The sequence below is a fragment of the Eretmochelys imbricata genome, chromosome 8 (assembly GCF_965152235.1).
Source record: "Eretmochelys imbricata isolate rEreImb1 chromosome 8, rEreImb1.hap1, whole genome shotgun sequence".
NCBI lineage: Eukaryota > Metazoa > Chordata > Testudines > Cheloniidae > Eretmochelys > Eretmochelys imbricata.
Window position 1 is genome coordinate 107300903 of NC_135579.1, and position 14473 is coordinate 107315375.

At 43.9% G+C, this 14473-nt stretch overlaps 1 protein-coding gene across 5 annotated transcripts in view; it reads right to left on the reverse strand.

The window, feature by feature from the left end:
- KDM4A (lysine demethylase 4A) overlaps window positions 1-14473 on the reverse strand; it is a 37283-nt gene that overhangs the window by 21261 nt on the left and 1549 nt on the right. For all 5 annotated transcript variants that reach the window (XM_077825264.1, XM_077825265.1, XM_077825263.1 and 2 more), the window contains 9 exons: window positions 14066-14241; window positions 11160-11274; window positions 9279-9472; window positions 6865-6914; window positions 5840-5943; window positions 5100-5237; window positions 3567-3817; window positions 2681-2871; window positions 1400-1773 (listed from right to left, as the gene is read on the reverse strand). In XM_077825264.1, coding sequence (XP_077681390.1) covers window positions 1400-1773; window positions 2681-2871; window positions 3567-3817; window positions 5100-5237; window positions 5840-5943; window positions 6865-6914; window positions 9279-9472; window positions 11160-11274; window positions 14066-14241 — 1593 coding nt within the window. The remainder of the gene's footprint in view (window positions 1-1399; window positions 1774-2680; window positions 2872-3566; window positions 3818-5099; window positions 5238-5839; window positions 5944-6864; window positions 6915-9278; window positions 9473-11159; window positions 11275-14065; window positions 14242-14473) is intronic.

A 14473-nucleotide genomic window follows, 5' to 3' on the forward strand; every position in this document is an offset into this window, starting at 1 on the left:
CTTACTATAAAAGACTATCCAACAAAAGGGAAGTGGAACAAGAGAAGCTGACCGGCTTTCATTTTAAATTTCAATTTTTTATAGAACGTAAGAACAGCCATACTGGGTCAGACCAAAGGTCCATCTAGCCCTGTCTTCTGACACTGGCCAATGCCAGGTGCCCCGGAGGGAATGAACAGAACAGGTAATCAAGTGATCCATCTCCTGTCACCCATTCCCAGCTTCTGACAAACAGAGCCTAGGGACACCAATCCTGCCCATCCTGGCTAACAGCCATTGATGGACCTATCCTCCATGAATTTATCTAGTTCTTTTTTGAACCCTGTTATAGTCTTGGCCTTCACAACATCCTCTGGCAAAGAGTTTCACAGACTGACTGTGTTATGTGAAGAAATACTTCCTTTTGTTTTAAATCTGCTGCCTATTAATTTCATTTGGTGACCCCCTACTTCTTGTGTTAGAAGGAGTAAACGCTTCCTTATTTACTTTCTCCACACCAGTCATGATTTTATAGACCTCCTTCGTATCCCCCCTTAGTTTATTTTCCAAGCTAAAAAGTTGCAGTCTTATTAATCTCTCTTCATACAAAAGCTGTTCCATACCCCTAATCATTTATGTTGCCCTTTTCTGAACCTTTTCCAATTCCAATATATCATTTTTGAGATGGGGTGACCACATCTGGATGAAGTATTCAAGATGTGGGTGTACCATGGATTGATATGGAGGCAATGCTATTATCTATCCCTGTCTTAATGATTCCCAACATTGTTAGCTTTTTTGACTGCCGCTGCACACTGAGTGGATGTTTTCAGAGATCTATCCACAAACACTCAAAGATCTTTCTTGAGTGGTAACAGCTAATTTAGACCTTATCGTTATATTTATTTATATATATTCTGTGAGTTTAGTAAAAATGTAACAAGTTTTAAAGTAAGCCAGCAATAACTTCACATGAATAAAACAAGGTTTTTAACTAATATCTTGTATGTTGTTGGTCCCAAGACACCTTTTATCAACCTGACAAATTTTTGAAATGTTTACTTTTAGAGATTTGAGGTGATAAAGAAATGTTTTTCAAAATGTGTGACTTTTTGACTTGTGTCCCTGGTAGTATTATACATCCAAACGAAAAAGGTTTCTCTCGATCCAGTTTGTGAGGTGACAGTACCGATACATTGATGGTCTGAATGATAATTTAAATTAAAATTACAGTCAGGTCCCATTGTAAAGATTAAATGACGGAGAAATTACCAAATAAGGAGACCTGTTGTACTGACACCAGTAGAATCGAAAGCATGAGTGCAATAGATGAAGGACACTTACAATTTAACAGACCCACCAAATTCACCACAGCATAATGCAGTTCTGAACTTTCCCCATCAACAGCTGCCATTCATACCTCTGCAAGTTCCTGTTCATTCACACTGGCTGTAATACTGGCTTTCTTCCCTGAGGCATGTTCACTGTCAGCCCCATTGGCATCTCCTTTAGCATAGCTATGGACAGTAAGAACCCCAGCTTGGCCAAGAGTTCTTCTGGGCAAGAGTTCAGCTGACTCAGAGTCTGAAGTAGAAGAATATGCTGGAGAGCTGGACTGAAGGCTGAAAGCTGAACTCGGCTTAGAAGCAGTGAGGGCTGAGGTGGAACTGATTGAATGAGGAATGGAAAGATCCAGCGCAGCTGCCTCTTGCTCTTCCTCATCCTCCTCCTCCTCCTCCTCCAGTTTCACATTTTTCAGTTCTTCAAATTTGACGTCTGAAGAATCCACATAATCTGAAACAAAGACAGATTGTTGATGAAGTCAGGGCAGCTTGGAGACTGCCTTGAATTAGGCACCATGAAATGATGGAGAAGACAACCACTAGATAAGAGGCTCCTGGCTGTGCAGAAGAAACGGAATGCACAATCAGGAAACAGTAGCTGATTTGTTCAAACATCCTGTCAGGTAGTTCACACACTGCTTAGCAGGAAGGAACCTACAGTAAGATAGGCACGTGCTTTACTGAGCAACTGACCCTTGCCCTTTTCCTCTCTGTCTAGTCACTTGTCTAATGTCATAGAAGCTCTCTGGCCAGTACTGTTGAAGCATCCAGTATGTTTCTAGACAGAGGGAAATGATGAAGTGGAAAGACTAGAAAATTCTAGAAGCTAGAAGGGCCAGCTTTTTTACAGAAATCTCAAACACTTCCTCTTTCCTTTGAGACTCCTTGGAAATAAGAAGCTCCAAGGACATTTTCAATCATCCAAGCAGCCACAAGACAGTTGTCTGCACCCTTGTTCTTCCCCTCCCTCCACCCTGCTCATATTGGTCTCCTCCTCCTCCTGTTCTTAACTAGAAGTGCCACCTACATGTTGGGTGCTAACAAAGTCATTTAGGCAAGCAGTGGTCTCCATATGAACCAGCAGTGGAGTCAAAAATGCCACACACCCAGGAGCGGAGGCCAATAAATTGAAAGCCTCCTAAAGAGGGACTCTGGAGAAGGAAACCCCAAGACACATGAATATTCCAAACACTCTGCTTGTCAAGGTTCAAACAGGCCTTTGTGACACGATGTCAAACTCAAATGGCCTCTTAAATAAGAGGGGATGACTGGGATTCAGCACTAGTGCCTCTGGTCTGACCTTTAAAACACAAAACTTATCATACTATACAGTAAGATAGAACTTGAGAAGCAATTACCTGAAATTGGGAGTCCATCTTCACCCTGCTGCACAAGCTCACTAGTGGGTCTGACAGGAGGCTCTGCCACTTCCACCTCATACTGCACAGAGCTCAGCTCCTCCTTAGGAAAGGCTTCACTCTGACTCACCTCTTGGGGCACCTCGAGGCAGACCCTGTGCCTCTTGGTTCCTATGCGATGCTTGGGCAGACTGCAGAAAACAAACCCACAAGTGGTTGATCACACAGAATTACTTAGGTGAAATCTCAGGTCAGTACCCTCAAGAAATGCCTGGTTTGGGTCATATGCCAGAAATTTTAGAAACCAGCACTGGGCAAGCCATGCACTCTCGGCTATTTCAAAATAGCCTTGTGTAGTACCACTCATCCTTAGGTTCCCTCAGCCCCACAATGTACAATTAAAAGATGCCAGAGTACATTGGCTCCCTTCACATAAAATTCAAGACCACCAGCTTAGACATCACTGTTAAACTATTCCTTAAGCAACAATGAATAGGAATTGTGTACTATCATGGCAACTCCAGCATTGACGCTGCTGGAATTTGGCCATGGAGAATGTTTACACAATCCCAACAAAATGCTTCTTCGTTCTTGTCTCCAACATACAGCACTCCTCCCCAACTTCAGGCTTTGGGCAGCAATGACCTAAGTAGGCAAACCATGGTGGATCAAGCTAGTGCTGTTGTATGGCTCCCTGCCATTTAACCCCTGACAGATACACATCAGCTTGGACCTAACCACTTTAGCGAAGAGCAAATCCTCTTCCTGAGACAGGAACCAGCCAATCCCAGCTGCTTATGTTCCATTGGAATGTAAAGCATTCCAGTGCAGCAGGTTACACTGGCTTGTCATTGAACAGGGAAGCATTCACCACTACATGACATACCTCTTCTTCTCATCCATGTCTACATCCTCTTTACATGCCTCCCCAGTTTCTATTTCCTCACTGCACTGCTTCCCATTCTTGACTTTCTGGAAGAGCTCCCCCTTGAAGAACTCTGCTGCCTCTGGTGTGGGAAGGGTGTGGTCAATGGCAGTCACATCTTTCCCAGCTTTCCAGAGCTTGTAGCGATCTGGCTGGTATTTCCTCACAAAAACATCCATGGAGATCTTCACCATATCCTTCCGACATGAGCACTGCAGTTACACAGAAGACACTAGGCCAATTACATAAGCATTTTATTTTCCAACCCAATACCACTTTGTTCTTTTGTATCTCAACTGATCCAAAATACCTCCAAGTGGTGAGACTCATACATCTAAAATCTCCCTTGTCAGGATTATCCACCTATAACAACTGGGGAATCAGTGAGGACAAAGATTAAATGGCTTGTACAAGATCACGTAAGGAAGTCAGCATACATTACAGAACAGAAACAAGGAGAGCGAGCAGGTAGCTAGCCAGAAAGAAAAGCCACACCAGAGTGCATCAACCTATTGGTGGAGTTATCCACATAGTTAAGAGCACCAACCCATTTGCAGATTGTTTGAACTCCTCTCTATTTACAGAAATTTCTGTTCTGGGCCCTCTGATCTTTACATTGCAGAAATGAAGCTTAAATAATATCTGCAGCTTAGACGACAATGCAGTTGGGTCCAGAGACAGGTCTTTAGCTTCTAAAGTTCTCTGCTTACTGGCAGCAAGTTGACTCCTCTTGCCCAGAGTTACACTTCCAGGGCTAGCAAATCTTAATGTGTGTGTCCAGGGTGGGAAAATAAGGATGGCCTTGCATGGTGGTGAGAGGGAGTGATCACTTGGACTGAACAGGTTCTAGCACTTCATAAATAGACGTTTAGTTGAGTTCTCTGGCAAACAGCAGTCTGTTGCTTGTGGGCTTGTCTACACACAAGTTGTATTGCTTTAACTATCCTAGCAGAGGTAGGGCTGTACCACCAGTTATATCGGTATAAAGGTGTTTACACCAATGTAGCCTATTCCCCTAAGGAAAGCAGAATAAGTTATACTAGTATAAGGCACCTTTGTAATGATATAACTATGTCCCACTAGGGGTTGTGCCAATTTAATTACCTCAGTACAAAAACATCTCTAAGCGAAACAGCTACAGTTGGTACAAAACCTGTTTAGACTTGGCCTAAGACCCTGCCATAATGTGCAACCTTCCAGTACCTGCTCAGTCTTACCCAGCAGTTACAGTCTAATCTCTTATGCTCTAAACCCTTAACATGATCTCTTCCTCTGGATATCTCAGATGGGATCGGTGTTCCATCATTTGCTGCCCAGAGTCTAAATGGGCACCAAAACCCTAGATAAGAGACTCATTTGACTCTGCTGCCTGTAGTTATATTAGATAGGAACAATGGTTTGTTCTAGAGGATCAGTCGAAGAACCAGACGTCAAAAATACACCAAAGCAGATTTTTTTTCATATGCGATAAAAAAAGGACAGTAGACCACTTACTAACACAGACTGCTTTCCATATTCAATCCACCGAAGCGTAGCAAAGTTGGTAGATTCAGCACAATTAAACCCATGATTAAAGCCAGCATGATAACCATAAGGGAATGTTATCATGAATTCTCCAGCTTCCTGTGTCACCTAAAAGAAAGGAAGTCCACAAAGACTGTTAACTGGTTCACAAAACAGTTCTCATTCTCCTGGGTTTGACATATAAGCTGCCTTTGCTCTCCTCTTATGCAAGGATTTTCACTGTTTCCTTAACATGCTGGAGACACTCACTCAGCAGTAGCTGGTAAAATTGCAGTGAAGACAAAATGACTTAGAATGTTTATTTCAAGCTATGCTGGCCAGGCAAGCAAATAGATTCATGCCCTACTCAGGTCCCCTACTGCAGTGCAATGAACTACAGTCCAAAACTCAAGATAGTACAGTATTAAATATACAGCAGAAAACTGTTGGCAAAACTCAGGTCCTCAGCAGTTCACCTGCATAAACAGGCGCGGTCAGACACTCCAAGACCGCAGAAGATACAGGTTAGAGTGCATGCTTCTAGAAGTCCTAGTCACATGTGCATCATAAGAATTTACACTTTAAACATTTTCTTTTGTTGATTAGCTTAAAAAAAATCCCTTCCCATCTGCCCTCCTCAGAAATCCCCACCGTCTCTCCAAGCAGACATTCTGGGAACCCTTTGACTGGACTTGCTATACTTAAAAGTATCCCAGGCCTTTTCCCTTCACCTTATCAAATGGGATGCCATATTTCTTCAATATCAATGGAGAGATGAGGGTCATCTTGTGACGGAGAAAAGCTTCACAACTCTGGGCACTTCCTGGAAAGAAGCCTGTTTAAAGAAGGGTATGGAGAGATGTTGAATGCTCTGCTGCTGAAACCAGGAAAGAATAAGTTAATTAATCAGTACTCTACTAGGAAAGTTACTGCCCACACAAAGTAACTCCCTTCTGGCCTAGAATAGGTGTATTCCATTCTGGACCATACAAACCTGTACTATGTAAGGAAGACATGGTCAGAAATCAGATTGGTGACCTAAGCAGATATAGCTGCAGGCCTTAAAGAGGCCTTCTCTACAATATAGGGGATGGGGTGCAGTTACCTTCCCCGAGTCAACAGAAACCTTTATCAAAAGAGCAAAGACCATCTGCATATTCTTCTCCTGCCTTTTAAGCAAATTCAAGTGACAGCAACAGATGGGTAACTTCCTATTTTGGAAAATTAAGTAAGTTTTTAATACATGGCAACAAGTAGTTTATGTTCAAAATGCAGCCTTTTAAAGAAGTTCAACAAAACCACTATGAACAGAACAGGTGTTGTAAGAGTCAAAGAAGACAGCTCATGGGGCTTTAATGATAATCTTGTATTATTAAAACCCATAAGCAATAGCACAGTTGTGCATCAGGCAGAATACAAGATTAACAAGTCTAATTCCATAGTCCAAGCTAAACTAAGGGCAAAAACTTGAACATGAGTAGTGGAGTGAGTAGTTTTTATAACCTTAGTTTTAATTTATAAAACATTTTGTCTTGAGTGTTCCTCTTATAGCAAGAAACACAAAAATAACCTCATATTATCAAGTGACAAGTTATGAAAACAATTGTATCACCACATACAGAACTATGGTCCACACCCACGTGAACACGTAAGCATGTTACAGTCTGGCAGAGACCTGAAGCCTATCGTAATTATCCCCCTACCCCATGTAAGAGGCAGAATATAGGATCAGTACAAAGAAGAGTTGAATGATTACCTTTGGCAAGTCGCTCCAGTCGCTTCCCATGCTCTGGAGGGATGGAATACCTGCAGTCACAAGAGCAAACCAGTAAAAAGGGGACAAGAAAGTTTGGTTCTTTTAAAAAAAAATCCATTTACAACTTCAAATATAGAATGGTCAGCAAGATGTAGACTGCCTACTTATCCCACTAACCTATATTAGCTCACTCAATTTTCTCTTTTCTCTAAGGACGGACAAGAGAACTACTGGTGAAATGATTGGTTAGGCCAGCGATACAGTATTGATTTGACCCTGTTACATACAGGAAAATTCCATCTATTTCTCTCTCTTCAACAGCCTGGAAGCTCAAACAGCTGCTTTCCAGCATGAACAAGTTGGGAAATGTACCTGTTAGTTCAAACTGGCATTTGAGCCTCCTGTTAGTTGCAGACAGATTGCTGGGAGAACATGGTTTGAAACACTGGTCATACAAGAGAGCCCATGAGTCTCCCAGAGGACCTCCCCGTATAGACTATTCTCCCCACTGGAAAAGCCAGTTTCCCACCTGGATTCACACTAAACAGAGAAAAAGTGCAATGTTTAATTTCACCTCTGCTATAGGTGCCCTTCCTGGCAGATATCTGTCACTGAAAAGTATCCAACTTCATGCTGTCTCTGCACTGCAGAAAATGCCATGCTTGACAAGGGTACCAAACTGCAACCCTAAGGACTCCATTATTTCTAAGGCATTCGGAACCATACACTCTAAGTACTACCCATCTCTCCCGTTGCCTTGTACTGGAAACGCACAGTTCCTCCAGTGTGAGAGGGCTCCCCATTGCGAGGCACTGGAAACTTCCAAATGCAGAAGAAAAGCATTTAGGTCAGGACGACCCGCCACCCTTCTAAATTACAATAAGTTACAATCCCCCTCACTGTTGAGGATTACAATATACTGACCAGTTTAACTGTCTGTCCATCACGCTTCGCTCTATTTAAATCTTCTCACTACACATTTGCCTAGTTTGATAAAATACTCTTACCACAATTTTTATCAAGCAAATGTTGCTATTGCATTCTACCTAAAATAACTGGTCATCACTTCCACTAAAATATTAAATCTCGTTTGCTTAGGCAAGAGTCTGGGGAGAAGTCTCTGAAGTACTTGAAATCACGGCATGTTTGTGCAGCCAAAGGCATAACAAAAAGGGAGAAGTTTGAACTACATTAGCGAACATAGTACTAGTGTGGAAGGGGTTAAGAAGATAAAGCACTCCTACAAGCTTTGCACTTTAAGGATTGGGGGTGTCTCTGCATATTCCTTTCATGTACTCTACACTTTCTATTCCCCCCCACCCCCCAAAACCGTTTCCAACCCTTCTAACCACAGTAATTAATTGCCCCAGACTGAAACAATAGCACTAAGCAGCTAGAATTTCCACCATTCATTGGTTCACCTAACAGCCAATTGCAATCAAGTTCTAAGGTGCAACACAATTAACTCTTTCCATTGATGACCTTAAAAATACCTAGGTGAGAGGCTTTTCTCATAGGACTAGTATAATTTAGCTCAACAGTTCTCATCCTTTTGTTCCCACACTACTGGTGCAACATCTCTCTCCACACTAGGTGCACCCAGATACAAAGCAAGAGGAACAGAGTCTCACAAGCACGCCCAGCCCTGGCCCCCAATCCAGGTGTGGGGTGGGCAGGCTCCTCCTGGCAGGATCCAAGTGCAGAGGGGCTTACTGGGGGGGCAGATCCGGTGTGGGGTAAGAGGATTCTGTTGGGGCAATCTGGATGCACAGGGGCTCGGTGAGCAGTCTCGGGAATCTGGATGCACAGGGGCTCGGGGGGGGGGGGGGGGGGGAGATGCAGGGGAATGGAACTCTGCAGGAGGGTCCAGGTGAAGGTGGTTGGGACTTGGCTGGGTGAGTCTGAGAGGTGGGGGAGTGGGGCTTGGTGGGATAGGAGTCTGGGTGCAGCTGGGTTGGGGTTCAGTAGGGTGGGGAGTTCAAGCACAGGGGGCTTAGCAGGGGTCTGGATGCAAGGGAGGGGTGGGGCTCCACGGGGAGTCTGGGTGCAGGAGGGCTCCAGATGCAAGGGGTGGGGGGTCTGGGGATGGGTCGTCTGGATGCACGGGGGTTGGGCAGCCAGGGGAGTTCCCTGTATAGCTTCCCTTGGCTTCCCTGCCAGAAGTAATTTTTCTGCGGGGAAGCAAAAATAAATAAATCTGTGGGGGGATATGAATATGCGCACATGCAATGGCACAGAATTCCCAGGGAGTAAAGGAGCAGTAGCCTGAGGAGATGGAGGAAAAAACCCACTATTTTCCTAGTAATCGTTATCCCTTGTTTGCCCATCTGTCCCTCCTCATTTATCGAGGGACTCCAATAGTTTATGGTATTCTCTCTCTAGTGAATCTTGGAGGCTACTCTAGCAAACCTTACCATGACTTGGGTTCTCCAAAGTGCAAGTAATTAATACTATAAAGGTCCATGTCCTCAGTATGCCAGGCAAAGGAGGTTTTCCACATGCCGAAGTAGAGGTAAGGAGTATTCACTCCCTCGATGGTTATGCCACTTTCATTCTCCACTACGTCCAGGATTGTGTTCAACTTGCCAATATTCCACTCATGTACATGCTGCAAAACATGGAGCTCAGATTAAGCAAGAATGAGCAAGGAAAGCAACATGTTAGTAAGACATCAGTTATATAACACTCACCCCTACATCACTCTGTACTTTGGGACACAGAGATTTGTTTTTCAATTTTGCTGAGCAATCTGAAGTCTTCACCTCCCTGTGACCCCCCCCCCCCCCGCCTTTTAAATACAAGTCTCATTTTCTATTAGCCTGTATTTAACTGCTACTAATCACACCCCTCATTAACATCTCAGCATAAAGGCCAAAATCAAAGAGGGACGTGCGTGACATGAATCTGAAATCCCCTAGCCTCTAGAGCAGGGGTGGGCAAACTTTTTGGCCCAAGGGCCACATCTCGGTGGGGAAATTGCATGCAGGGCCATGAATGTAGGGCTGAGGCAGGCGGTTGGGGTGCAGGCTCCAGCAGCTCCGGGGTGGAAGCGGAGCGCAGCGGGGCTCAGGCAGGCTGCCTGCCTGCCCTGGCCCTGTGCTGCTCGCACCACACCCCTGTGGCCCGGGGGGGGGGGAGCGGGGGGAAGCAGCAGAGGGGAGAGGCAGGGGGCTGCGCGTGCTGCCCTCACCTGCAGCTACCTCCCCTGAAGCTTCCATTAGCAGCGGTTCCCCGTTCCCGGCCAATGGGAGCTTCGGGGGAGGTAGCCGCAGTGGAGAGCAGCGCACTGAGCCCTCTGCCTCTGCCACCCTCTCTCCAGGGGCCATAGGGATGTGGTGCCGGCCGCTTCCGGGAGCAGCGCGGGGCCCACGGTGCTGGCAATCCTGCTGGCTGGATCCAAAGCCCTGATGGGCCAGATCCGGCCCACGGTCCATAGTTTGCCCACCCCTGCTCTAGAGACAAACACTTCAGGGTGAGCCACACAGACGGGCAGCACAGGTGTAGAAAGCATGTACCACCACCCACTACACTGGTCCTGTCCAATGGGAAGAGGACTTCAGCATCCAGAACTGTCATGTTTTTCTTCCTACCATTGTGTTTCCTTCCAAACCCCCTGTTAAAAGACTGGACTAGACCCCTACAAATTTTTGAATGGAGGTGCGCACCACTTTGGAAATCTCAGACAGAGGTCCACAGACCACAGTTTGAAAACTACTGTTCTAGTCTAACAAACTCTTACTGGCAAAACGTTGCTGCACGATTATGCACTCAGTTCTGATGGTTATCAGCATGTCGCAGCTATCAAGGTGAGTCACACCATAATTAAGTTATCAAACTACAAAGAATCCCCCACGGAATTGTGTACAGCAGCAGGATACACAGGCGATACATGTTCCCTGCTAGTCTTCATTTCAGGCTCCTTTGTATTCGTAAGTACATTAGCACCATTAAGTCAGCTTTGTGCCTTACCTATATTTATATTTTTAATTAATTTTGGCTCCCAGGAGTTTCCAACTGTATTACAATAAAGCACTAATGAATGGATACACATGAATACTCTCAGTGTCTTCTAGTGAGCCTCAATAATTTTGATTTAATTACAAATATGTTAGAGGTACAACTGATTGCATCTCTCACGTAATATATTTCAGAAGACAGAAGTCTGCTATGAACTCCATTAAAACACTTCTGAAACTTTGCAAAGCTGAATTCCAGGGCAGAGAGTTTACATGATAAACCCTATCAAGATGCACAAGGATGATTATGCCACTAGAAGACAAAGTATTTTCCTTCACCTTCTCATAGAGCGTGCCATTAACATCAGCACCATAGATGGGGGCATTGAAAGTGAGGTTCTTCCAGTATTTCCGCTCAAGGTCCTCAAAGTCGGTATATCGGGGTGTGCAGTACCTTAAAAAAAAAGAGCCGTTTCGTCAACTCATTTAAGCAATAAAAATTTTGCAATTCAATATACTAGAGTTTAGAGCAACAGCCCAGAATTAAGAAAGCAGCCAGAAGGTTATATTCAAAAAGTTAATGAAAGAATAAAGAGGCACATTTAGCATATCTCTCAGTAGCTAGGGCACTGGACTGGGAGCCAGGGGACCCAGGCTCTATTTTCCGCTCTGCCATAACCTGTTGTGTGACAGTGGGCAGGTCACTTCACTTCTCACCCGCTTTTTGTACAGTGTCTGGCAAAATGGGACCCCTACCTTAGTTGGGATCCGTAGGTACTACTGAAATACTAATCCCCAGCATAACTCCCCCAGCAAATTACAAGTTTACAAAGCATATAGTTTATCCTTTACTGTTTAAACAAACAACCCACCACTGAAAAAAATGGAATAATGAGCATTTAATTAGTTTCTTCTTTAGTCCTCAAGCCACATCTTGTCGAGGGAATAATATCTTTTTAAAAAGTTAATTTACTAACAATTACATTTATTTCATAAAGTAGCATGTAAGTCTAGTTTACATTTCAATTTCTCTCAGCTAGAACAATGGAAACTAATGAAAATTTCACTTTCTGGATCTCAGAAACTAGCGTAGTAATGCAACTTTTGAGGTTTCAAACACGGCAATAAAATAGCTAAAACTCAGTTTTATGAGTGACTATAAAAATAACATTGTTGGGTTCCAAATTTGTAGTCTTTCAATACCTCAAGGTCAAGGGTGCTCAGTTAATCATGAAAAACCATTTGTTTCTAATTTCCAGCCCTGTAAACTACTTGCAATTTCAGTTAGGTTCAGTGAGCAAGTGCTGGGTGATGTTGGTATCGTATTAGATGATCTGGTGCTCTCTTCTGGTCTTATACTCTATGTAGCGCCTGCGGGTCAATTTCCATCCTTTCCTTCTTGTACATCAGTTTAAAAAACAAACAAACAAACAAAAATTCCAGAAGACCAAAAAATGCCACCACAGCTAAACAGAGTAAAACAGGCAGTTATAGGCAAAAAAGCATCCTTTAGAAACTGGAAATCAAATCTTACTGAAGAAAAGTAGAAAGAACCATAAGCTATGGAATAGAATTGGGCAGGTCAAAAAAGAATTTGACGAGCAACTAGCAAAAAAGGGTTAAAAAAAGAACTGTATACATTCATGGAGGATAGGTCCATCAATGGCTATTAGCTAGGATGGGCAGGGTTGGTGTCCCTAGCCTCTGTCTGCCAGAAGCTGAGAATGGGCGACAGGGAATGGATCACCCGATGATGACCTGTTCTGTTCATTCCCTCTGAAGCACCTGGCATTGGCCACTGTCAGAAGACAGGATACCAGGCTAGATGGACCTTTGGGCTGATCCAGTATGGCCGTTCTTATGTTAAAAGACACAACAACTAACAGCAAAACACAAAAAATATTAAGTGCATCAGAAGCAGGAAGCCTGCCAAACCATCACTGAGGCCACTGGACAATCAAGGTGCTACAGCAGCACTCAAGAAAGACAAGGCAGTTGAAGAGAAACTACATGAATTCCCTGCATTGGTTTTCACTGCACAGGATGTGAAGGAGATGCCCACACCTGAGCCATTCTTTTTAAGGTGTCAACTCTGAGGAACTGTCCTAGATTGAGATGTCAGCAGAGAAGGTTTTGGAACAAACTGATAAATTAAACAGTAATAGGTCACCAGGACCAGATGACATTCACCAAAGAGTTCTGAAGGAACTCATATGAAATTGCAGAACTATTTACCTGTGGTATGTAACCTATTAGTTAAATCAGCTTCTGTACCAGATGACTGGCGGAGACCTAATGTAATGTCAATTTTTTTAAAATGGTCCAGAGGAGATCCTGGCAGTTACAGGCTACTAAGTCTAACTTCAGTACCAGGCAAATTGGTAGAAAATTATAACAAAGAACAGAATTATCAGTCACATAGATGAACGCAATAGGTCAGGGAAGAGTCAACACAAATTTTGTAAAGGGAAATCATGCCTCACCAGTCTATTAGAATTATCGGGGGGGGGGGGGGGGGAGAGAGGAGAAAGGGAAGGGAAGCAACAAACATGTGGACAAGGGTGATCTAGTAGGTATAATACAGTTGGACTTTCAGAAAGCCTTTGACAAGGTCTCACTTCAAAGGTTCATAAGCAAACTCAACAATCATGGGATAAGAGGGAAGGCCCTTTCATGGATCAGTAACTGGATAAAAGACAGGAAACAAAGGGCAGGAATAAATGGTCAGTTTTCAGAATGGAGAAGTAAATAGCGGGGTCCCCGAAGGATCTGTACTGGGACCAGTGCTGTTCAACATATTCATAAATGACCTGGAAAAGGGATCAAACAAACAATCAGGTGGTAAAGTTTGCAGCCAACACAGAAATCAGTCAGGATAGTTAAGTTGAAAGCAGACTGCAGAGTGTTACCAAGGGATTTCACAAATCTGGGCAACAAGATGGCAGATGAAATTCAAGTTGATAAAGGCAAAGTAATGCACATGGGAAAACATAATCCTAACTATACATACAGGACTAACAAAAGTAAAGTGTAGTAGGACAGATCTGTTAATTAATATGCCATTTTTGCATTGTCATTTTAAAGAAAATTTTGTTATCGCTAAAATGTTCTTTAACGGTTAACCAGCTAAATACCTCTACCCAAGAAAATCCATTTAACTATACACTAAATAGAGAGAAAGCTGTGTGATGGTAACTAATGCATAAGCCCCACAGATGTTAAAATGCAGGCACAAACACTCTTACTTGTCACTATTTGCAATTCTTCTAAATTCCCGGACAGTCATAGCCTTCTTCTGGATGTTGTACTGTGTGAAGAGGCCAGACTGTCCAGTCACCACCTGCTGAATTGGAGCCGGGATGACCAGTTCATCAATATCATCATAGCATGTTCGCGGTTTCCATTCCTTTGGGGGAATTACCTGATGGTTCACAGAATAAAAGGCAAAGATCAGAAAACATAGCAATTCAACCTATGAGTTAAGTTCCCTTTAAGCTGCATGGCCCCACAGCTGCCTATTAAGCCCTGTGCAAGGGCTCAGGGTTGCCGCAGGGAAAGGCACCCCTCCCCACCGTGGACCTGCCCCAGATTTGCCGTGGCCAGCCAGGGAGGAGCCCCTCCCTCGGCCCGGCCCAGCCCAGCCCAGCCGGAGC